The 26,890-nt window shown below is 40.9% G+C and overlaps 1 protein-coding gene across 1 annotated transcript; it reads left to right on the top strand.

The window, feature by feature from the left end:
- The first annotated feature begins 1,584 nt into the window (after positions 1-1,584).
- On the top strand, positions 1,585-11,023 carry LOC141589691 (uncharacterized). Its single transcript, XM_074410321.1, has 3 exons — positions 1,585-2,555; positions 2,650-3,418; positions 9,473-11,023. Exons 1-3 carry the CDS (start codon positions 1,585-1,587, stop codon positions 11,021-11,023), a joined length of 3,291 nt encoding a protein of 1,096 aa, XP_074266422.1.
- Positions 11,024-26,890: the final 15,867 nt, after the last annotated feature.

A 26,890-nucleotide genomic window follows, 5' to 3' on the forward strand; every position in this document is an offset into this window, starting at 1 on the left:
GCTTTGGGTCAGAACGAGATAAAGCTAGGGTTTTAGAAGGCCAACCATGGCACTTCGAGAAATTCATATGGTGTTTCGATGAACCGTCACAGGTAGGTAAAATCACGGAAGTTCCTCTTTATTTCTTTCCCATATGGGCACGTATCTATGATCTCCCCATCTCGGGGCGAACCAGTTTAGCGAATGCTGAACGGCTTGGGAACTGTTTGGGAACTTTTACGAGTTTTGAGCATGGCCCTAATATAGAGCTGGATAGGGCAATTCGTATTCGAGTCCGCTATGATATCCGAAATCCTTTGAAAGCCAGTCTGCCAATTCGTATGAGGTCTGGCCGTATAATGAATTATAATGTTAAATATGAGCGACTCCCGACGTATTGCTATGGCTATGGTTTGATCGGGCATGGAGAGAAGGACTGTGACGATGGACCATACGAGGAAGACGACTTGAAATTTGGGGATTGGCTTCGGGCATCGCCATGGAAAGTCGTGAAAATGGTGAAGGAAGGTACGGGGATGGCTGCGAGAGATTTACGTGCTAAATTTGAGGAAGTGAGTGCTAAAGAAACTGAGGATACAATCTCGAAAATGATTGATAAGCTGAAATCCATTGCTATTGATCTCAGGAAGAAGAAAACTCCAGTGGAACCAAGTGAGGAAAATCGCCCTCCAAGTGTTGTTAATGTCGAGTCGGGTATGGAGGAGACTGAGAGTGTGGTAAGGGTACAGGGCGGTGAGTCTGAGGAGAGGGGTGATGGGAGTAGGCAGGTGTAAGCTCTGATGACGACGTCCCCTGTGTACAACACTTTGTCTTTCGATGTGGAGATGGGGGAGCAGGGAAGTGGTCAGGTCGAGGGGATGGTGGCGGGTTCTGCAGTAATGGGAAAACAGGGGGTTCAGAAAGGGGGAGGGGTACGGAGTTTCAAGAAGTTAGTAAGGGGTGGTGGTCAGGGCAGTGAAGGTGGCGGGGGGACGGGGATGAGGAGGGAGCAGGAAAGTAATAAGAGGAGTCGTGAGGAGCAGGGGGTTGAGGGGAATCTGAAGCGTGCTAAACCTTTCATAGATGGGGGCGTCTTAATACCTGAGGCGGAGGTTGACGGTGGTCAACCTCCGCCAGGCCCAATGAATATCTTAAGCATCAACTGTCGGGGCATGGGCAACCCCGACACAGTTATTGCACTCCGTGCGCTTGTACGGAGAGAGGCCCCGACCATTTTGTTTTTATGTGAAATGAAACTTAGTGGTCGTGAGATGAGGAGGGTGAAGGAGAGGCTGGATGGGTATTTTGGTATAGAGGTGGATAGTGTGGGGAGGTCGGGTGGTCTTGCTATGCTCTGGAGAAAGGAGGTGGATTGCGTTTTGGGTCTGCGTCAGTTCATCGTATGGATTTTACTATTCGTGAAGAGGGTCGGGAATGGCGTCTTACTAGTTTCTATGGTTGGCCATCAGTGGCTGACTGACATCTCTCTTGGGAATTACTTCGACTGCTGAAGAGCCAGTCACAGCTTCCCTGGGTATGTATTGGTGATTTCAATGAGATTTTATTCTCTAATGAGATGAAGGGGGAAGCCGTCTACAAAGGCAGATGAATAACTTTCGTGAGGCGATTGAGGAATGTGGCTTACGTGATGCCCCGTGGGAGGGATATAGCTTTTCGTACGATAATGGTCAGGTTGGCGAGGCAAATAGACAAAGTATGATTGATAGAGCTCTAATTTCGTCGTCATGGTTAGACTTGTACCCTTATGCGAAGCTTCTTTACCTTAATAGGGAATGGTCGGACCATGCCCCTATTAAGCTGGTCCTGAATCATAGGGAAATGGGTGCGGTGAAGAGCTCAAAATTTAAATTCGAGCAAATTTGGGTGGGAGAGGATGGCTGTACTGAGGCGATTGAGCGGGGTGTTGAAAGGGGTCGAGGTGACTTACCGAGGATGTTGGAGGCGTGTGCACAAGAGCTGGGGGCGTGGAAGCGTATTAATATTTCGAAAATTGGCAGGAGTATTGGAAAAAAGCTGAAACAACTTGGCTCTTTAAATGAGATGGAGAGGACCGTGGAGAATGTGCACAAGAGGAGGAAAATTGTGGCTGAATTGGCAACCTTGCGGAAACAAGAGGAGCAATTTTGGCGGCAACGATCTCGAGCTCTTTGGCTTAAGGATGGGGATAAAAATACTAAATTTTTTCATACTCGAGCCGGGGAAAGGAAGCGGAAAAATTTCATCGCCAAGCTTGTAGATGATGGCGGGGTTTCCAGGGAAGGAGATGAGGGCGTGGCAGGGGTGGCGAATGCCTATTTTCAGCAGTTGTTTACGTCGTCAAATCCTAGGATTGATAATGATATTTTGCAGGGACTCCATAATCGTGTAACGGAAGATATGAATGCCGAGCTCAGGCGTGATTATAGTGAATACGAGGTAATGGAAGCCTTAAATCAAATGCATCCTTTGAAGGCCCCGGGACCAGATGGGATGAATGGGCTTTTTTATCAGACTTACTGGAGCACTGGGGGGGGGGAGGGGGGAAGTGATGAGTACTGTTCTTTCTATCTTACGAGGTGAGCTCTCTCCAAGGAATTTAAATAAGACAAATATTGTTTTAATTCCAAAGAAAAAAGCACCGGATAAGATTCGTGACTTTCGACCCATTAGTCTGTGTAATGTGGCGTATAAACTTGTGTCAAAAGTATTGGCCAACCGTCTGAAGCTGTTCCTTAATGAGATTGTCTCGGAAAACCAGAGTGCTTTTACACCTGGTAGGGCTATTTCGGATAATGTCATGATCGCTTTCGAGGTCTTTCACTACATGAAATGCTCGCATAGTACCGAGGGGTATATGGCTACTAAGCTCGACATGGCTAAAGCGTATGATAGAGTGGAGTGGCAATTTCTGAAGAATATTCTTGATGCTATGGGTTTCGATAGGGCGTGGGTCAATAGGGTAATGGCTTGTGTCTCGACTGTATCTTTTTCTGTGCTCATTAATGGTACACCGTCTGAAGAATTTATGCCGACTAGAGGACTCAGGCAAGGAGACCCGCTATCACCTTATTTATTTATCCATTGTGCTAAGGCTTTATCGAGTATGTTGCGGAGGGCTGTGGAGCGGGGTAGTCTACATGGCGTAAGGATTTCGAATGGAGCACCAATTATATCGCATTTGTTATTTGCCGATGATAGCATTTTCTTTAGGAGGGCTAATGATGCGGAAGCGTATGTGGTGTTGGATATTCTTCGGCGGTATGAGTATGCCTCGGGACAATTGGTTAGTGTCGACAAAACTACTGTTTCCTTTAGCAAGGGTATCCCACGGGTGAAGAGGAGTAACTTGGTCAGGCGATTGGGCTATGTCGAAGTTGAGGAGCAGGAGCGTTATCTGGGGTTACCCACGGTTATAGGGCGATCTAAGAAGGCTGATGCGGTCGTTTCTACACCAAAAATAAAATACCTAAATACAACTAACAGAAGCTAGCAGCAAGTAGGGTCGATCTCCACAGGGAGGCTAAGTTGCTATCTATCTGTTTAATTCGGTCTGTCAGGGTGTCACAGAAATGGGGGTTTTGAATTGATTTAACTAACTAGAGACTAAAGCGAGGGAAATGGAAAGGAGAAACTAACAGCAAGAGGAAAGGGAGTATGCTAGGAGTCGGTCTACCGTGGCAGCTATCAATACTTATACTATTGGAAATACTGAGGCGATTAAACTATTGATAAGAAGAGCTATGGTCATCACCTTTCGGTCCTTAAACCGCCCTAGAGTGTAAACAGCTTAACTTTCGCCCTCACTGCAATACCCTATTGTAATTAAGCAAGCCTTCCCTTCCAATCTTTCGATCTAGGTCGGGGTTAACTAAATTTATGGTCTCCTGCATGCATTCATTCGACCGGATAACAATTAAATTGCTTAATACAATTCCTACCGCAAGTCTAACCTATTCAAGTCAGTTAAAACATGCTACCACGGCTTCCCTAATCCTAACATACTAAGGGATTTAGTTAGACATGGAGATGGGGGAAACAAGAATAAAATAAATAATAACAATAAACATTAAAAAGAAAGAGAAAAAGGGAAAAAGGAATTACTAGATTAAAGGATCCGGAAATGAAGAAATAAAAAGTAACAGTAGCAAAAGTACAGTAACCGAGTCAGTCAGAAGAGAAGAGAGAAAAAGAGAGAGGATCACGTGCTAACTCCTTCAATTTATTTATAGCCTCAAAAGAAGTAAAACCTAATCTAAGCTTAATGTGAATGGAGGCCCAGTAGCTTGTAATTGCTCGATCGAGCAGTTAAGCCACTCGATCGAACAGTTCCTGCGTCTGTTTACTCGATCGACCAACGATAAGGCTCGATCGAACAGTTGGCCACTCGATCGAACAGTTCCTTCGTCTGTTTACTCGATCGACCAAAGATAAGGCTCGATCGAGTGGTTCCTGGTTCCAGCTCGTGTTGGTCTTGTAATTTGGTCTTTGACTTGTCCTTTTAGCTCCCGAAACACCTTCACGCATCCCAAGACAACAATAAATCCCGCTCCAAATTATCTCTTTCTCCAAATGCATGCTAAACGGACGGTAAGTAGCTTGATTCTACCACTTTCGGATCCATTCCTGCAAATAAGACAAAATACACCAAAGTAGCATATTCGGGGCATTTCGTAGCATAAAACCACGATAAAAGCATAGAAATACGTGCATAAAGTAGGCTAAAAAGACTATATAAAATGCACGTATCAAATCTCCCCAAACCAAACCTTTACTCGTCCCCGAGTAAACTAAAATGCAACTAAAGGAACGGAAAAAGATAACTCAGAGCTAGCGACAAATGCCCAGTTAAGCCAATTTAATGCAAGCAAACTAACACTTATAGCTAACAGTCAAATGCAAACGAGTTATAAGATGTTTATAAACAAAGCTGAACCGTCGACCTTGCAAGACCTTTAATAATGGACTCTCACGGGTCACTCTTTCTCTCATGAAGCAAAGGGCGAACATATATGTATAAGAGAGAAAGAAAAATAGTCGCTCACCTAAACTACGACCCACATAAACATGCATGCAGCTAATATGATAGACAATTCTAACTACCGTACACACATTCCAACCAAACGAGGTCCTGTCACAGCCGAGGGCTTACAAAGATATGGTAAAGTGAGGCAATGGGTAAGAAAAGGCAAAACATTTATGGGAATGTGGAGGTATAGGTGATCAAGCTAGTAACTAAACAGAACCATATGACAACATCCGATTCTTAAGCAATTATGAATTACGCACAATGCCCTTCATTTGGCATAAAACTCACCAAACCAAACTGAACATACTCCTCAAATAATACAAATAAAGCATAGGAGCGAAACCGACTAATCAAAACAACATCTTTTTTTTTCTTTTTCTTTCTATTTTTTTTCTTTCTTTCGGTTTCTTTTTTCTTTTTTTTTTTCAAATTCTTTTTTTTTTCTTTCATATTCTTTTTTTTTTCTTTTTCACGTCATTTTTTTTCCATCATCCTCCTTTTCTTCATAAAATACCAACTCCGAATCAATAGATTATGCGCCAATATTTGATACAATAGAAAATATACCGCAAAACAATCTAAACTAGCTTGACAAGGCAGGCTAAATTTGGATGTAGCTAAGGGTCAACTGGCAAATTTGGCTAATGTGGAGTTTGTGGGTAAAAATGAAAGAAAGGGAAATTGTAAGCACCTCCCTGCATGTGACACCAACCACTAACCCGAATGTATGTAGGCAAAAAGCAATTGAATTTCATATACGTGCAAATTAATGAACATGTTATGCAAGGAGTAACTACTCACAATCCTACATGAAACTGGTCATAAATGACACCAGTTTATACAGCTCTAAATCTTAGAATTTATAAGTAGGTTGCCAAAATTTCAGGTAAGTCTATTCGTTCAGCTAAATTAAACATAAACTCGTAGATTATGCAAAAGACAAAGCTAAAAGGTAACAGTTCAATGCAAGGCTTAAGCAAAAAGACAAATGTAGTGCAATATCATCATGGAAATCTACCGTTCCGACTCAACCTATATGCTAAAATAAACGTGAAATTTTTGAAATTTTTAACAATTTTTTCTCAATTTTCATGGAATTTTAAATTTTTATGAAATAAATAACAATGCAAGCAGAAAATTAAACGTGATAACAGAAATGCAATAAAAACAATATGCAGACACAGATATGGATGCATAACCTCCCCAAACCAAACCGTACAATGCCCCCATTGTACCAAAACATGGAAAGGAAATGCAAACTGAAAGGAGAAAGAGAGTAAATGCGGAAAGACTCACAAAATAGCGCGAATATAAGGGACCTCCCCAAACCGACCATGAAATGGGAGGTTTCTAAGGGCCCGGAAAACCGTCTCAAGAAGCTAATCCAAGTCAATCGAATGAATGGGCATCCAAAAACTGCTCGATCGAGAAGAAAGGCAGTCGATCGAGTAGTTTCTCTTTTCGCAGGTGGTCGATCGAGTAAATATTTCACTCGATCGAGTGAATATAGCAGAAAAAGCTCTCGATCGAGTACAAAGAGTACTCGATCGAGTAATCCCCAGTGCATACCTGCAAAACGCAATAAAAACAGCCCGCAAACTAACAAGACAAGCATACTAGAGAAAGTCTATGGTATAAAAACCATTTATTACAACTGAAAGTAAATAAAAAGCAAAATAAGATCGCCGGTTGCCTCCGGTAGCGCTAGCTTCATCAGTCCCACTCGACCTTCTTTTCTTCGAGCCTCTCTAATAGTCACAATCAAAACAACTCAAAGCGCGCAAACTTTCAAATAATTTGCGCATGTGCTACACAACAAAGATAAGTAGCACCAAAGTGGAATCAAGAAATAGGAAATTAAAATGTTTAACTTTTTAAGCCGAACAAATTTCCTATGAGCGCTCCTAAATTTATCCACAAAATAAAGGAGCGCGGGAGCAATTGTCAATATATGGGGGTCCCGATTCAGATTAGCAAACTGATAAGGACGGTGAAAATTCGTTAAATTATGCGTCCACATATGAGAGGGTGTAGCATTAAAAGAAGGAGCACAAATTAAACGAGGCAATATACTGTTAAAACAAACAATAATGAAATTATCGCTTACTACCTCGGGTTGGTCGCTCTCAACGATGGAATCACTGACAAAGGAATGGATTACCTCCTCCGTGCTAGGAGCAATTACCGTCTCAGCTGCTTCTTCATCAGCCTCCTCAGTGGAATCCATCCCGTAAATCGCAGCTTCAAGTGTATCCGACTCGGCTGTGAATAAGGGAGGTTCACCGTAACCTTCATCATCGTCAAACTCGTCATCCAATATGAACCCAAGTGACGAATTATAGCTCCCAATGGCCAATTCAGTCGATCGAGCAGAATAATCACTCGATCGACCACTATCCTCCTGCACTTCACTCGATCGAGAAGGGATATTACTCGATCGAGGACTGTCTTCGGGAAATTCACTCGATCGACCATTATAAGTCACTCGATCGAGTGATTCTTCCTGTACAGTGCTAACATCCCCGCATACACTCTGGAAATACGCTAGAAAGTCGTCATCCGAAATATAGAAATCATTTTCAGCAATGGGCAACGCGGGTTCTTCATGGGAAGAACTGCTCTTGATCAAGTACACCTCTTCTGGTTGCCGATCATCCAACCCAAATATTGTTAGCCGAGCAATTTCAGACTGCAACTCAGTGACTTGAGTACCCATATATCTATCATATTCAAGGATTAAGGATTTCAGCTCCGCGATTTCTTTTTTCAGTGTATCATGAGGATCTTGTTGCGGTGGCCATTGATGGGGTGGATGTGGCGGCACAACTACGGCTGCATTGTGCTCAGCAGTACCACATCCCCAAGATTTCTTCCTTTCCCAACTAGCAGGTGTTTCAGCTTGGGCTTCAAACTGAGCAATTAGTCGGGAGACAGATGTCATCTTGACAAGAGGGATCGAAGGTACTCAAGCCTTCCCTTCGATAATCTCCCTCAGTAGCCTGTCTAATAAACCTGTAGGCCTATCAAAACAGCACTAAAGAAAAAGATAAGAGCAGCCTCAAGGTACTTGGTCTTCCCTTGAGGCGGAAAGACAAACAAAAATAAAACAGATAAAAAGCGTCGCCTCCCCGGCAACGGCGCCAAAATTTGATGCGGTCGTTTCTACACCAAAAATAAAATACCTAAATACAACTAACAGAAGCTAGCAGCAAGTAGGGTCGATCTCCACAGGGAGGCTAAGTTGCTATCTATCTGTTTAATTCGGTCTGTCAGGGTGTCACAGAAATGGGGGTTTTGAATTGATTTAACTAACTAGAGACTAAAGCGAGGGAAATGGAAAGGAGAAACTAACAGCAAGAGGAAAGGGAGTATGCTAGGAGTCGGTCTACCGTGGCAGCTATCAATACTTATACTATTGGAAATACTGAGGCGATTAAACTATTGATAAGAAGAGCTATGGTCATCACCTTTCGGTCCTTAAACCGCCCTAGAGTGTAAACAGCTTAACTTTCGCCCTCACTGCAATACCCTATTGTAATTAAGCAAGCCTTCCCTTCCAATCTTTCGATCTAGGTCGGGGTTAACTAAATTTATGGTCTCCTGCATGCATTCATTCGACCGGATAACAATTAAATTGCTTAATACAATTCCTACCGCAAGTCTAACCTATTCAAGTCAGTTAAAACATGCTACCACGGCTTCCCTAATCCTAACATACTAAGGGATTTAGTTAGACATGGAGATGGGGGAAACAAGAATAAAATAAATAATAACAATAAACATTAAAAAGAAAGAGAAAAAGGGAAGAAGGAATTACTAGATTAAAGGATCCGGAAATGAAGAAATAAAAAGTAACAGTAGCAAAAGTACAGTAACCGAGTCAGTCAGAAGAGAAGAGAGAAAAAGAGAGAGGATCACGTGCTAACTCCTTCAATTTATTTATAGCCTCAAAAGAAGTAAAACCTAATCTAAGCTTAATGTGAATGGAGGCCCAGTAGCTTGTAATTGCTCGATCGAGCAGTTAAGCCACTCGATCGAACAGTTCCTGCGTCTGTTTACTCGATCGACCAACGATAAGGCTCGATCGAACAGTTGGCCACTCGATCGAACAGTTCCTTCGTCTGTTTACTCGATCGACCAAAGATAAGGCTCGATCGAGTGGTTCCTGGTTCCAGCTCGTGTTGGTCTTGTAATTTGGTCTTTGACTTGTCCTTTTAGCTCCCGAAACACCTTCACGCATCCCAAGACAACAATAAATCCCGCTCCAAATTATCTCTTTCTCCAAATGCATGCTAAACGGACGGTAAGTAGCTTGATTCTACCACTTTCGGATCCATTCCTGCAAATAAGACAAAATACACCAAAGTAGCATATTCGGGGCATTTCGTAGCATAAAACCACGATAAAAGCATAGAAATACGTGCATAAAGTAGGCTAAAAAGACTATATAAAATGCACGTATCAAAGGCTTTGACGGATATTCTGAGAGATAAGCTAAGCAAAAGACTAAGTGGCTGGCGCGGGAAAATATTGTCTAGGGCTGGTAAGGAGGTTCTTATAAAGGCTGTGGCCAATTCACTCCCTACCTATGTGATGAGTATTTTTAAAATTCCCGTTAACTTTTGCGATGAGCTGAGATCTTTGATATCCCGGTTTTTGTGGGGGCATGAAGAGGGGAAGCAGGGTATTAGCTGGGTGGCGTGGCATAAGTTGTGCAAAACGAAGAGTCGAGGAGGTATGGGCTTTCGAGATTTTAAATTGTTTAATGTTGGTCTTATTGGTAAACAAGTCAGGCGATTCATGACCGAGACTGATGGGTTATGGGTACGTCTCATGCGTGCTAAGTATTATCCCCATGGGAATGTTATGACTGCAACTTTGGGCAATTATCCGAGCTATACATGGAGGGGTATTTTGGAGGCGAGGGACATGTTGGGAAGTGGCTGGAGAAGAAGGATTGGGAACGGGTTGTCTACTCGGGTTTGGCATGATGCGTGGTTGGTTGGAACGCAAACAGAGAGGGTTCTTTTTCCTAGAGTGGATGGGCATGACGCCATGGTAGTAGCGGAGCTGATGAATACTACTTGCAGCGGGTGGAATACGGAGCTCATCTCGTCCTTGTTCCTTCCTTTCGAATGCGAACGCATTAAAAACATCCGGGTTAGTGAGCTTAAGCCGGAGGATACTTGGTATTGGGTGGCGGAAAAGGATGGCATTTTTTCTGTGAAACCCGCTTATAGGAGACTAGCTGGGGAAAAGGAAGCTTTGGATTTTGGGGGAGTGTCGAATGGGGATAATGAGAAATGGCTCTGGAAAGTCCCGGTGTGGCCCCGAGTGAAGCTCTTCTTTTGGCAACTTTGCAATGAGGCATTGGCAACGAGAGCGAATATAGCAATCCGAGTTCGAGGTGAGTGCTCTTTCTGCTCCTTATGTAATTCTTTTCTAGAGTCTAGTGTCCATTTATTTCGTGATTGTCCTATTGCTAAACGGGTTTGGGAGGGTCTTGACCTTTCGATGGAGGAGGAAGCTGGTTGTGGGGATTTACGTAACTGGGTCGAGGAGAGGTGGAGGGAGTATGGCAGCCGAGAACATATGCTTTTTATGGTAGGGTGTTGGGCTTTGTGGGAGCACAGAAATAGCGTCATTTTTGACGTTAAGGAGGTGAACCCACAGGGGGTGGTAAGGAGGGCACGGGAAGTGGTGGAGGAGATCGAAGGTGGGGGTTTCTTAAGGGCAATTAAGCGAACTGAGGGAGGACGTGAGGGGCAGGTTGTGAGGAAGGGATGGACTCGACTACCGGAGGACTTCGTTAAGGTGAATGTAGATGCGGGTGTCAAAGATGGTGAAGGGATTAGTGTGGGGGTGATTTGCAGAAACGAGAGGGGTGAGGTTGTGTGGGGGGGTGTCGGAGGTCATGGAACAACATTGGGAGCCTCAATTTGCGGAAGCTGTGGCTGTGCTGGAAGGTATGAAGGAAGCGGAGCGACGTGGGCATCGAAAGATCATGGTGGAAAGTGACTGCTTGGTGTTGATTGACTCGCTGAAGAAGAAGAAGACAGGAAGAAATATGCTTGCTTTAATTTTAGATGAAATTTTATTGTTATGTAATTCTTTTAGCTCGGTTGTGTGGTCGTATACTAGTCGTACAAACAATGGTGTGGCGCATGCTTTAGCTCATTTATTTCCTAGAGTAGTTGGTAGATTTCTTTGGTCGAATGTTTTGCCACCAACTGTGAACGATGCTATTACCTTTGATTCGTTATTAGTAATGCAGTAAAGCCTTCGGGCTTTCCCTTTAAAAAAAAAAAGAATTTCCTCATTGAAAATGACGAACCACCCACGTTCCTGAAGTCGAATGTCTGGTTCTTGAGCTTGGTAAATTCCTTGACACTTTTATTCTTCAGCTTTTTTTTCCTTTTTATCTTCTCAATCTTGCCATCATCCACCTTGGAAATCACCTCTATCTCGAAAACGTCATGGTACCTAAGAAGCCGGTGAACAGCTTCTTTGTTTTTGGTACCGTGCACCGTCACCTTACCGGCCTCCCTAATCATCTGTTTGTATTCATCCATCTCATCCTCCAACTCCTTTTTCTTATCCGGAATACTGTCTAACTCGATCACCCCCAATTTAATTGGTTCCCTCAATTTGATGGTTACTCATGCCAGATAAAAGGACCACACAAATTTTGAGGAGCAACAAAAAATATTTGAGGGCGCCGTTATGCAATAAACTAGTCTTGAATGAAATTCTGATTATCTTGAAAATATGGATTAATACTTGGTATTTGAGGCTCAAACTTAATAGGGTAACTTCTGAAAAAATCTCGGACAAGTGGAATAAAACCGGGAGAAAAAGAAACATGGTCCGATACGACCTCTCGAACAACTCAAATTGATGTATAAAATACACGGTTTTCGGAATTATAGGTTCCCGAATAAAAAATGTCCAGAAATAGAAAAGATGGTTACTCATGCCAGATAAAAGGACCACACAAATTGTGAGGAGCAGCAGAAAACATTTGAGGGTGCCGATATGTGATAAACTAGCCTTGAGTGAAATTCAGATAATCTTGAGAAAATTGATTAATACTTGGTATTTGGGGCTCAAGTTCAATAGGGTAACTTCTGAAATAATGTCGGACACATGGAATAAAAACCGGGAGAAAAAGAATCATGGTCCTATACGACCTCCCGAACAACATAAACTGTAGTGTAAAATACACGGTTTTCGTGATTACAGGTCCCAGAGCAAAACTGTCGATAAATCGCACAAATGGTTACTCATGCCAGATAAAAGGACCATAAAAATTTTTGAAAAGCAATAGAAAGCATTTGAAGGTTTTAGTACGCGATAAACCAGCCTTGAGTGAAATTCGGATAATCATGAAAAAATGGATTAATACTTATGAATTGAGGCTCAAACTTAATAGGATAACTTTTGAAGTAATTCCGGACACATGGAATAAAAATCGGGAGAAAAAGAAACATGAATCTATACGACCTACCGAACAGCTCAAATTGTAGTGTAAAATACACAGTTTTCGGGTTACAGGGTCCCGGGAAAAAAACTGTCCAGAAATCGCACTAATGGTTACTCATGTCAGATAAAAAGACAACACAAATTATGAGGAGCAACAGAAAATATTTGCGGGTGCAGGTATGCGATATAGCAGCCTTGAGTGAAATTCGGATAATCTTGAAATAATGGATTAATACTTGGTATTTAGGGCTCAATTTTAATAGGGTAACTTCTGAAATAATCCCAGACACGTGGAATAAAAACCGGGAGAAAAAAAAATCATGGTCCGGGACGACCTTCCGAACAGCTCAAATTGTAGTGTAAAATACACGATTTTTGGGATTACAGGATTCCGGAGCAAAACAGTTCAGAAATCGCACAGATGGTTACTCATGTCAGATAAAGAGACCACACAAATTATGAGGAGCAACAGAAAATATTTGTGGGTGCCGGTATGCGATATAGCAGCCTTGAGTGAAATTCGGATAATCTTGAAATAATGGATTAATACTTGGTATTTAGGGCTCAATTTTAATAGGGTAACTTCTGAAATAATCCCAGACACGTGGAATAAAAACCGGGAGAAAAAAAATCATGGTCCGGGAAGACCTCCCGAACAGCTCAAATTGTAGTGTAAAATACACGATTTTTGGGATTACAGGATTCCGGAGCAAAACAGTTCAGAAATCGCACAGATGGTTACTCATGTCAGATAAAGAGACCACACAAATTATGAGGATCAACATAAAATATTTGTGGGTGCCGGTATGCGATATACCGGCCTTGAATTGAATTTGGATAATCTTGTAAAAATAGATTAATACTTGTATTGGGGGTTCAAACTTAATAAGGTAACTTTTGAAGTAATCCCGGACACGTGGAATAAAAATCGGGAGAAAAATAAACATGGTCCGATACGACCTCTCGAACAGCTCAAATTGTAGTGTAAAATACACGGTTTTGGGGATTATAGGATTCAGGAGCAAAACAGTTCAGAAATCGCACAGATGGTTACTCATGTCAGATAAAGAGACCACACAAATTATGAGGAGCAACATAAAACATTTGTGGGTGTCAGTATGCGATATAACGGCCTTGAATGAAATTTGGATAATCTTGGAAAAATGGATTAATACTTGTTATTTGGGGCTCAAGCTTAATAGGGTAACTTTTGAAGTAATCCCCGGACACGTGGAATAAAAACTGGGAGAAAAATAAACATGGTCCGATACGACCTCTCGAACAGCTCAAATTGTAGTGTAAAATACACGGTTTTCGCTATTACAGGGTCCCGAAGCAAAACTGTCAAGAAATCACACAGATGGTTACTCATGCCAGATAAACGGACCACACAAATTATGAGGAGTAACATAAAACATTTGTGCCTCGAGTGAAATTTGGATAATTTTGAAAATATGAATTAATACTTGGTATTTGAGGCTCAAACTTAATAGGGTAAGTTCTGAAATAATCCTGGACAAGTGGAATAAAACTGGGACAAAAAAAAACACGGTCTGATATGACCTCCCGAACAGCTCAAATTATAGTGTAAAATACACGATTTTAGGAATCACAGGGTCCCGAAGCAAAATTGTCAAGAAATCGCATAGATAGTTACTCATGCCAGATAAAAGGACCACATAAATTTTGAGGAGCAACAAAAAACATTTAAGGGTGCTTTTATTCGATAAATCAGCCTTGGAGTAAAATTCGGATAATCTTGAAAAATTGGATTAGTACTTGGAATTTGAAGCTCAAAATTAATAGAATAACTTCTGATGTCATCCTGGACACGTGGAATAAAAACCGGGAGAAAAAAGAAACATGGTCCGATACGACCTCCCGAACAGCTTAAATCGTAGTGTTAATACACGGTTTTCGGGATTACAGGGTCCCGAAACAAAACTATGCAGAAATCGCACAGATGGTTACTCATGTCAGATAAAAGGACCACACAAATAATGAGGAGCAATATAAAACAATTGTGGGTGCCGGTATGCGATATACCAGCCTTGAGTGAAATTCGGATAATCTTAAAATAAAATGGATTAATAACTGGTATATGGGCTCAAACTTAATAATAGTAACTTCTAATGTAATCCCGAACACGTAGAATGAAATTCGGATAATCTTAAAAAAATGGATTAATAATTGGTATATGGGCTCAAACTTAATAATAGTAATTTCTAATGTAATCCCGAACATGCAGAATATAACCAGGAGAAGAAAGAAACATGGTCCGATACGACTTTCTGAACAACTCAAATTAAAGTGTAAAATACACGGTTTTCGTGATAACAGGGTCCTGAAGCAATAATTTTCAGAATTCGCACAGAGGATTACTCATGCCAGATAAAAGGGCCACACAATTTTTGAAGAGCAACAGAAAACATTTAAGGGTGCCTGTATTCGATAAATCAGGCTTGGAGTAAAATTAGGATACTCTTTAAAAATTGGATTAATACTTGGAATTTGAAGCTCAAACTTAATAGAGTAACTTCTTAAGTAATCCCGGATACGTGGAATAAAAAACAAGAGAAAAAGAAACATGGTCTGATACGACCTCCCGAACAGCTCAAATTTAAGTGTAAAAATACACGGTTTTTTAGGATTACAGGCCCCGGAGCAAATATATCCAGAAATCACACATAGTGTTACTCATGCCAGATAAAAGGGCCGCACAAATTTTGAGGAGCAACAGAAAACATTTAAGGGTCCTATTATACGATAAACCAACCTTGAGTGAAATTCGGATAATCATAAAAAAATAGATTAATACTTGGTATTTGAGGCTCAAATTTAATAAGGTAACTTTTGAAGTAATCCCGGACACAGAAAATAAAAACCGGGAGAAAAAGAAATATGGTCTGATACTACCTCCCGAACAGCTCAAATTGTAGTGTAAAATACACGGTTATCAGGATTAGAGGGTCCCATAGCAAATTTGTACAGAAATCGCAACGATGGTTACTCATGCTAGATAAAAGGGTCACACTAATTTTGAGGAGTAACAGAAAACATTTGATGCTACCGGTATGCGATATATCGGCCTTTAAGTGAAATTCGGATAATCTTGAAAAGATTGATTAATAATTGGTATTTGGGACTCATACTTAATAGGTAACTTCTGAAGTAATCCCGGACACATGTAATAAAAACAGGGAGAAAAATAAACATGGTACGATACGACCTCCCGAACAGCTCAAATTGAAGTGTAAAATACACAGTTTTCAGGATGATAGGGTCCCGGAGAAATTTTTTCTAGAAATCGCACAGAAAGTTACTCATGCTAGATAAAAGAGCCACACAAATTTTGAGGAACTACAAAAAATATTTAAGGGTGCGATAAAACAACCTTAAGGAAAATCCGGATAATCTTGAAAAGATTGATTAATACTTAGTATTTGGGCCTCAAACTTATTAGGGTAACTTCTGAAATAATCCCAGACATGTGGAATAAAAACCGGGAGAAATTGAAACATAGTTCGATACGACCTCTCGAACAGCTCAAACTGAAGTGAAAAATACACGATTTTCGGGATTACAGGGTCCCGGAGCAAAACTGTCCAGAAATCGCACACATGGTTACTCATGTCAGATAAAAGGACCACACAAATTTCGAAGAACAACATAAAACATTTGTGGGTACGAGTATGTGATAAACCAGCATTGAGTGAAATTCGGATAATCATAAAAAAATAGATTAATACTTGCCATTTGAGGGCTCAAACTTAATAAGGTAACTTGTGAAGTAATCCTGAACACGTGGAATAAAAACCTGGAGAAAAAGAAACATGGTCCGATACGACCTCCCGAACAACTCTATCTAATTAATTGAAGTGTAAAATACACGGGTTTCGGGAATATAGGGTCCCAGAGAAAAAATGTCCATAAATCGCACGGAGGGATACTCATGCTAGATAAAAGAGCCACACAAATTTCGAGGAGCAACAAAAAACATTTGAGGGTGCGAGTATGTGATAAACCAGCATTGAGTGAAATTCTGTTAATCATGAAAAAATGGATTATTACTTGGCATTTGAGGGCTCAAACTTAATAGGGTAACTTATGAAATAATCCTGGATACTTGGAATAAAAACCTGGAAAAAAAAAACAAAGTCCGACACGACCTCCCGAACAGCTCTGATTTAAGTGTAAAATAAACGGTTTTCGTGATTACAGGGTCCTGGAGCAAAAATATCCAGCAATCGCACATAGGGTTATTCATATTAGATAAAACTGTCACACAAATTTTAAGGAGCAACATAAAATTTTGAGTGTTCGAGTATGCGATAAACCAGTCTTGAGTGAAATTAGGATAATCATGAAACTATGGATTAATACTTGGTATTTGGGGGCTCAAACCTAACACAGTAACTTTTGAAGTAATCCCGGACGCGTGGATTAAAAACGGGGAGAAAAGAAAACATGGTCTGATACGACCTCCCGAACAACTTAAATTGAAGTGTATAATATACGGTATTTGGGACGGGGGCTAAAACTTAATAGAATAACTTTTGAAGTAATCCTGGACATGTGGAATAAAAACTGGAAGAAAGGCCTCATTTGGTTACACTCTGAATTCATGGGAATTCTAAACTCCCAGGAATTGAGTTTTTAATAACATGTTTGGTTGCCCCCCATATTACAAAATGGGGGAGTTTACAATTCCAAGGGAGTTTTCAACTCCTACATGATGTAGGAGTTTGATTACCAACCCCTACTTAGGTAATTGGAAACTCCCCCATCCCATTTCCTTAAAATTACCCATTTGCCCATTTGTATAAATTAGTTGTCAGTAATATTACGGAGGGGTATATTGGTAATTAGAAACTAAAATCATGTAAATTGACACGGTTCAACCAAACATTGCATGGGAGTTTAATTCCTGGGAAAAACAAACTCCCCTATGGCAACCAAACATATTTTTATCATTTCATGGGAATTGGATGTAGGAGTTGGATTCCGGTGAATTTCAAACTACCACAGGAATTCTATTCCCGCATGAACCAAACGAGGCCTAAAACATGGTCCGATACGACCTCCCGAACAGCCCAAATTGAAGTGTAAAATAAACGGTTTTCGGAATTACGGAGTAAATGTCCAGAAATCGCACAAAGGGTTACTCATTCCATATAAAAGGGTCACACAAATTTTGAGGAGCAATAGAACATATTTGAGGGTACCGGTCTGCGATAAACCAGCCTTGAGTGAAATACGGATAACCGTGAAAAATTGGATTAGTACTTGGTATTTGGAGCTCAAACTTAATAGAGTAACTTCTGAAGTAATCCCGGACATGTGGAACAAAAGCCAGGTGAAAAAGAAGCATGGTCCGATATGACCTTACGAACACCTCAAAATGAAGTGTAAAATGCACAGTTTTCGGGATTGGAGCTCAAACTTAACAACATAACTTCTGAACTAATCCCGGACACGTGGAATAAAACCGGGACAAAAAGAAACATGATTCGATACGACTTCCCGAACAGCTCAAATTGAAATTTAAAATACACGATTTTCGGGATTACAGGGTCCTAGAGCAAAAATGTCCATAAATAGAACATAGGGCTACTCATGCCAGATAAAAGGGCCACACAAATTTTGAGAAGTAACAGAAAACATTTGAGGGTGCTAGTATGCGATAAACCAGCATTGAGCGAAATTCGGATAATCATGAAAAAATGGATTAATACTTGGCATTTGGGAGCTCAAACTTAATAGAGTAACTTATGAAATAATCCTGGACACGTGGAAAAAAAAAACAGGGAGAAAAGGAAACATGCTCCGATACGTCCTCCCGAATAGCTCAAATTCAATACACGGGTTTCGGGGTTACAGGGTCAAGAAGCAAAATAGTCCATAAATCTCACAATGGGTTATTTATGTCAGATAAATGACCACATAAAATTTGAGGAGCAACAGAAAACATTTTAGTGTGTCGGTATGCGATAAACCAGCCTTGATCGAAATTCGGATAATCATAGAAAAATGGATTAATACTTGGTATTTGGGGTTCAAACTCAATAGGATAACTTCTGAAGTAATCCTGGACACGTGGAAAAAAAACCGGGACAAAAAGAAACATGGACCTATACGACCTCCCGAACAGCTCAAATTGAAGTGTAAAAAAAAGTACACGGTTTTTGGGATTAGAGGCCCTCAGAACAAAAATGTAAAAAAACCGCACTCAGGGTTACTAATTCCAGATAAAGTGGTCACACAACTTTTGAGGAGTAACAAAAAACATTTGAGAGTGTCGATATGCGATAGACCATCCTTGAGTCATGAAATTCGAATAATCATGAAAAAATGGATTATAACATGGTATATGAGCTCAAAATTAATAAGGTATTTCCTGTAGTAATCCCGGACACGTGGAAGAAAACCGGGACAAAAAGAAACATGGACCGATACGATCTCCCGAACAACTCAAATTGAAGTGTAAAAAAATAATACACGATTTTCGTGATTAGAAGGCCTCAGAGCAAAAATGTCCAAAAACCACACTTAGGGTTACTTATGTGAGATAAAGCGGACACACAAATTTAGAGGAGCAACAGAAAACATTTGAGGGTGCCATGAATGCGATAAACCAGCCTTGAGTGAAATTCGGATAATCATGAAAAAAATGGATCAATACTTATTGGCATTGGGGATTCAAACTTAATAGGGTAACTTCTAACGTAATTTCGGAAACGTGGAAGAAAACCTGGAGAAGAAAAAACATGGTCTAATACGACCTCCCGAACAGCTCAAATTAAAGTTTAAAATACATGATTTTCGAGATTATAGTGTCCCGGAGAAAAAATGTCCAGAAATCACAAAGAGGGTTACTCATGCCAGATAACTCGGACACACCAATTTTGAGGACCAACAAAAATATTTGAGGGTTCCGGTATGTGATAACTCAGCCTTGAGTGAAATTCGGATAAATATGAAAAAATAGAATACTTGATATTTGGGGCACAAACTTAATAGGGTAACTCCTGAAATAATCCCGGACACGTGGAATAAAAACTGGGGGAAAAAGAAATATGGTCCGATACGACCTCCTGAACAACTCAAATTGAATACACGGTGTTCGAGATTACATGGTCAAGGAGCAAAACAGTCCAGAAATCGCATAGTTGGTTATTCATGCTAGATAAAGCGGCCACATAAATTTTGAGGAGAAAAAAAACATTTTAGTGTGTCGGCATGCGATAAATAAGCTTCGAGTAAAATTTGGATAACCTTAGAAAAATGGATTAATACTTGGTATTTGGGGTCAAACTTAATAGGATAACTTCTAAAGTAATCCCGGATACATGGATTATAAACCGGGAGAAAATGAAATATGGTCCGATACGACCTCCCGAACAGTTCAAATTGAATTGTAAAATACACGGTTTTTGGGATTACAGGGTCCTGGAGCACAAATGTCCATAAATCGCACAAAAGGGTTACTCATGTCAGATAAAGAAACACACAAATTTTGAGGAGCAACATAAAATATTTGAGGGTGCCGGTATGCGATAAAGCAGCCATGAGTTTTGAGACTGTTTTGTGCTATAATATGTTAATTATATGCCGTTTATATTAGAAATGTCGATACTTCCGCCTTTTGTGTTTTAATGCAGATTAGATGCATTTGTGGAGCAATTGCATAATATAGAGCACTGCAGAGTCGTCCAGACGGAGCACGAAAATAATGGCTCGAAAATCGAGATAGAAAACAAGAAGAGAAGTCACGAAGAAAGTGATCTACCGAAGTCACTCGATCGAGTGTTTCTTTACTCGATCGAATCGTGATGATGTGGACACTCGATCGAGTGTTACTATACTCGATCGAGTGTTTATTACTTTCCTACTTTCCGCGAAACTTTCTTAAGTCGACTTGTTTGTATTATTAATGGGAAGTTCGTGCCCTATTGTTTTCATGTTTTATTTACTTCAAAAACTCTTAGAAAATTCCTAGAATTATTTTGGTTACTATTATTTTAGATCTGCGCACATGTTCATTAAATCCTTATTCCGATATTTATTCAATATTTTCTTTAAATTGTTTTATTCATCTTTTATGCTTTTAATTATATTTCTTATTCGTCTTATTATCGTAGATCTTATTAGTATGAGTAGATAAATTATTAATCTAGAGTGAAAGGGGATCTACGTTGTTAGAAGGAGGTTTCATTAATGAGTTAATTGTTAAACTGCTTTAAGTTGTTCAATTGTTATCCTGAATCTAATTGATTAATTACTGGCCAGGATTAGTTAAATAGTCTTGCAAATTAGGATTATCACCGACCGGGTTAAGACTAATATAAGCTGCTGTAGACACCTCGTTTCTGCACCTCTCGCAAACCACCCGGTGATGATTGGGCCGCATGTTTGGTTCGCGGAACGATTTGTGACAATTCGTAAGATTATCGTCAAGTGATTGCTCAAATATTAATGTCAACCTCTTAGTTGTCATCTACGTCCCGATACGGTCGTTTTGGCAGTAATTAGAGTGCATTCGGAGTCCGGGTCAAAAACCGTCTCCATTTTCTGATAGCTGTTAAATCCCGAGTCGGAATGTTCTGGAATGTTCCGGATAATTCTATTCCATATTTCTCAAATTCTATCTTTTGGCAAATAATATCCCGTAATATTCAAAAGATAATCGAATCAATTCCGTCCTACCATAACTTAAACACGGAAATCTTTCTTAATCAGGAGGAAACCTCCCTCGGGAATAGACGCAAGACAGTCTGCGCCTCTCCCAAGAGACGCGATGGGCTGCCGCGCCTCTTCCCAGGCCCTTCTTTGCATGATTTACGTATCTTTTTTATATCTTTCCGAGATTCACTTCCAAAGAGTCTCCGAAACCCTAAACCTCCGTGTGATTAGTATAAATAGGAGCTTTCGTTCCTCATATTTCTCACGCGAGTGTCCGCCCTTCTCTTCTCCCTTTGCATTCTAGACTTCGTTCTTACTAATTGGCGCCTACGTGCTTGAACCTTCGACCACGTAAGCTCGGATCCTTCCGGGTACCAGCCTCTCCGTTGCATGACCGACCAATTTGACCACTACACTCAATCAATCTAATTAATCAACTTGTTAAATCGTTTTCCTCTTTAGAGGGCATTCTTTTCTTGCATTCGCGTCGAGCATTCACTAATCGATCTTCTTAGTTCATCTCGTTAAAATCAACATGTAAGTCTGAGGGTGTAATAATTCTCTTTATTTATTGTTATTTATTTTATCGTATCACCATTGTAAGATTCACGTCGAAAGTACCTCATTAAAACCGATTTCTAAAACCGTCTTTAAAACCTTTTTTGCGGATTTCCAGTAGACAGACGTCGAGAAAAGACGCAGCAACTGCTGCGCCTCTTCAAAGGAGCGCAGCACCTGCTGCGCCTCTTTGTGAGGCTGCCGCAGTTCCTGCTTCTTTTCTTCTTCCTCGTCCTCTGTAATTCGTCTTTTGTTTTATTTATTTTCTCTTGTTCTTTAATTCGTTCGTATAATTATTTATCATTAATAATTCATATGTATATTATTCATTCACATGTTTTAATCATCTCAAATCCGACTTAAATCCCTTATAATCAATATTTGCGGGTTTTCGTCATCAATATTCAAACCCGGATTTTAGAAGTTCAATCTGTTCATATTGGGTTTCTGAGATTCGTCATTGATATATTTGCATCCATATCCGTCATTCATTCATCATGTTTAGTTTAATTAATTTGTTTAGTTTAATTAATCATTCATTAACATCGACCCTTCACATAATTAACCCGCTTAATCCGTCTAAATTCCATGTTTTACTGTTTTATGACTTTAATCGTATGTAAATAATCCATTAATCACTTTCATCCGAGTCAAATAATTTAATCAATCATTAAAATCACCAATCGACATTAACGGTTTTGCGATTCGGCTTCACGGCCAGAACTCACCCTTGGAATGACGCAAAGAATCGCTGCGCCTCTTCCAAAGGGCGCAGTGTCTGCTGCGCCTGTTCCAGGGTGATTTCTGTCTCTGAACTCCTTTTCTGCCTTGACGTAGTTTAATTAGTTTACGTATTAATCAACTAATATTCGTATTATCGCTAACTTCTGTTCGTTAGTTTATTTCTTTTATTTCTTTTATTCCTTTTTATCAAATTATCCGTTTTAAAGGTATTTTCGACGTAAATCGCCTTTTCCGATGTAATTAATGTAATTTTCATTATTGTAACTTATAATTATTGTTTTGTATCATTTGTTTGCTTTCACATGTAATCAATATTAAATCCCAAATCCGACCAAATTGCATGATAAACTAATTGTTCACCGACTTAGTCTAATTCTTCACATGCTAGGATTAATTCAATGGATGTTGCATTGCATGCATATAGCCGACGGTATATCGAGTATGAATAAAATCCCTAATCATTAGTAGAGGCCGCTATCGAGGCGGGCGGGATTAGGTGTTCGATCAAAAGAGCTTCCTAATACGTACCCTCACCCCTTACTCCAGATCTCCGTGAGCACCCGTGTTCATTGGCATCCACGAGAGTCATTCTAGACATAGAATGCTAAGGGTAACGATTGCTTAGTGTTCATGTCACTACTTTGTGTCTTGACATGACACGAGGTATTCGAACGGTTCCAATTTCCCATAAAAATTGGTGGCGACTCCTTACGAAATGCAAACGCTTGTTCTCCGAGCACCCCCTCGCCAAGCGCCACCGTGCGCGGCCCGTCCACGTTTTGGCGACTCACTGGGGATATACACTTACGTGTAGCTAGGGTGAAACTCGAACAAGGTTAGGGAATAAGTTTGTACAAGACAATTGTCGGTTTTCATAACTCGGTCTTCTGACCGTTTAATTGGCCCTTCCTAGGCCCAACCCAACCCATTCGACCAATCGTCCCGTCTAAACGGTCCTAATTCTTATTTGGGCCTAAGGATGGATAGCGATTGACGTCATCCATACCATGATGCTTACTCTTGTTTGTATCAAGGGCCTTCACTACTTGAGGAAATGGACTAGAATCGGCCTTACTCTTGTTTGGCACGAGCCTCTCCACGGACCGGGTTTGATGGTTCGGTATGGCAACCCACCCTTTAAACCAAAACCCTTCTAAATGCACTCAGCATCCCGTTATAATGCTTGTATAAATATGTAAACCTTACGTGATCACCATTTCAAAACAAATCATGACGAATTTTCAAAAAATCAAAACCCAATTTCAATCAAAAATTTCGAAAAAAGGGGCCTTTAATTAGCGCAAAATCCGGTCAAAACTCTGTCCGTTTGTCGTGTCAAAATTCGGGCCACAAGCTCATTTCAAACCTCACTTCGAGTCCACTCCTACAACTACACTACAGTTGACTAGGACACACTTTTTCAAAGACCTTGTCTTTTTTTCAAAACTCACTCAACACAAGTGGCACACACCCACTTCACGAGTCAAAACTTTTCCTCTTTTAGCAAGTGTGATAGAATGGTCGATCGTGTTTTGATTCGTCGTCGATCTCTTATCCAGTTTCCAAGATGCCTGGTCAAGTGATGAAACAAACCTCCAAAGAACTTCAAGAAAATAGTGATCGAATCCTAGCCGCGATAGCCCAAATGCAAATTACTCAAGAACAAACCTATGACCGCCTCGAACTTATCGAAGGCCGCATCTTTGATGTAGAGGGAAAGTTACCTCCTCCTGAAAAAGAAGTACTACAATTTTCGGATGACGAGTCTAAAGATGAGAACCCTTTCCAAGGGACGACCGCAAATGAGAAAAGACTCCAATACCTAGAGGAGCAATTGATGTACCTTAAGGGAAATGACATTTACTGGGGAGAACAATCGTAAGTATGAAGCCGTCAATTCCAAATTGCCCACTAACTTTAGCATGACGGATATCCCTAAGTTTAAAGGACAAGAGAATCCTTTGAACCACATCCGCGCATTCAAGGACTACATGTCTATCAAAGGCATCAAACCCGAGATGTACTTAAGGATCTTTCCTTCATCTCTCGACACCATCCCAAAGCAATGGTTCTACACTTTAGATCACAAAAAGGTCGCTACTTGGGAGGACGCCGCCATCGAGTTCTCGAAACAATACGCGGATAATGCCGAGATCCAAGTCAACATGCGCACTCTAGAGGTTCTTACCCAAAATGACAAAGAAGGATTCACCGACTTCCTAAGTAGGTGGAGGAAGACTAGTACCCAACTAGTTGAACGCCCGGATGAGGCCACTCTTGTGGAAAAGTTCGTGGACAATCTCAAGCCCATATATGCCAACCATTTGAGATATCAAAACATCAAAACCTTCAAAGACTTAACTGTACTAGGGACACGAATTGAAGACGACATCCGTAAAGGACTCTTGTCCAAAACGGTAGGTCGAGGATACCAAGGGTCCACAAGTCGTTCATACGGCTCTACTAGCAAGACCGACGAAGTTAACCTTCTCGAGCCATCCAAGAAAACTAGCCCACCAAGGAAGTTCACAAACCTTGGAGATACATACTCCAACGCTCTAAAAAGACTAATGAAGCAAGGTAAACTTCAACCCATTGGGCCTACTCCCGAACCTGAAAGGAAGTCCAAATTCTGGGATGAAAATTCCTACTGTGAATACCATAGGGGCAAGGGGCACGATACAGAAAAATGCTACAAGTTGAAACACGTGCTTCAGGATATGATTGAAGACGGTCGACTTCCAATTCCACCAGGAGGTAAACCCAACAACACTCAGAATCCTCTTGGAGTTCTAGTGATTACAAGTGACGAATCTACCTTAGATTGCTCACATCTCATTTCTCCCACCGAAGATGAAATTCATGCAATTGAGAAAGAGAGACTCTACTCTACCATCTCCCCTACCATCTCCGACTTCATCGCATGGGCAAGGAGTGTAGATAGACAAGTGTGGGAATTAGAAAACATGGTAACGAACTTACGCGATCTCAAGGCAACGCCTAAAGAACACGTACCATTGACTTTCTCTCAAAATGCCACTATGCAAGAAGTAGTCGCCGTGGTCGACAAGCTAGTCAATCAAATCATACAACTAGAAAGTGACATCATGAGGATGAAGGAACTAGCTGCAATCAATGGGGTTTGGGCCGATGACGACGAAGACGAGTATCTCATCGAAAACTCCTTAGTCAAAGAAATAGTCCAAAATGGCGAAGACCAAGATGTGGATCACCTAACTCGCTCGGGTCGTCCATACCAAAGCACCACTCAAAACGGTCCAACCAATGTCATCACACCAAATGACAACGAAGACGACCCCACCGATCATTTGCTCAAGCAATTACAGAAAACCAAGGCTGATCTTTCAGTCTGGCAACTAGTGGCAAGCTCATTCTCGCATCGCCAAGCCTTACTGCAAGCTTTGGCCAAACTGAGTGTAGCGCATAACTCTACTCCCGAAGATGTAGTCAACTTGGTCTTCCAAGAATCACCGAGGTTAAGTAATCCTATTACTTTCTCAGATGAAGACTTGCCACCTTTTGGCGCTAGTCACAACCTTGCTCTATACATCACCGTCATTTGTCTAAAGAAGAATGTGCCAATGACCTTGGTAGATGATGGCTCCGCGGTCAACGTCATACCCCTCAAAACGGCATACAAATTAGGCACGAAAGAGTCGGATTGGACTCCCACCAATCAAGGTGTACGTGCATACGACGGTACACGACGAAAAGTGGTTGGACTTACTAGCCTAACCATAGCCACGGGACCAATCGAGCGAAAAGTCAACTTCCAAATAGTGGACATCGAAGCTTCATTCAACATGCTTCTGGGAAGGCCTTGGATTCATGCTTCCAAAGCATTAACATCCACCCTTCACCAAAAGATCAAGATCCCACTCAATGGCAAAGTCGTGACGATCACTTCGTCGCCTATCAAAGCAATAATTGAGAAGCAATCAAGCAATCAAGTCCTTACGGATCCCATATATGAACTTGGGGGCTTCCAAAGTGTAAATGTTATAGAAAGTGAGTTGGCACCCTTATACTATAATCCCTACTCTAACTTGGTGGTCAACCACATACTCAAAAATCAGGGATACTTCCCTGGAATGCCTTTGAACCCGATTCGAAAGAGCACCTTCGCGCCATACAAGAAAGGCAACTCATCAAGAATACCACTTGGACTAGGGTACAAACCCACAACTGAAGAAGTTCTCGAAATGCTCGCTCAAGTCCAAAATCGCAAGTATGTAGGAGTCCAAATGAGGCCATATCTCCCCACCTTAAATGGATACTTCGTTCAAGAAGGAAGTTCAGAACTCTTTCACGGGTTTCCCGAACCTTGGCATTACCTTGAGAGGAAGTTAGCCGGAATCGAGATCTTTCACGATTGCTACTTCATTCCTCCCGAAACGG

Source organism: Silene latifolia, chromosome 7 (genome assembly GCF_048544455.1).
Source record: "Silene latifolia isolate original U9 population chromosome 7, ASM4854445v1, whole genome shotgun sequence".
Classification (NCBI taxonomy): domain Eukaryota; kingdom Viridiplantae; phylum Streptophyta; class Magnoliopsida; order Caryophyllales; family Caryophyllaceae; genus Silene; species Silene latifolia.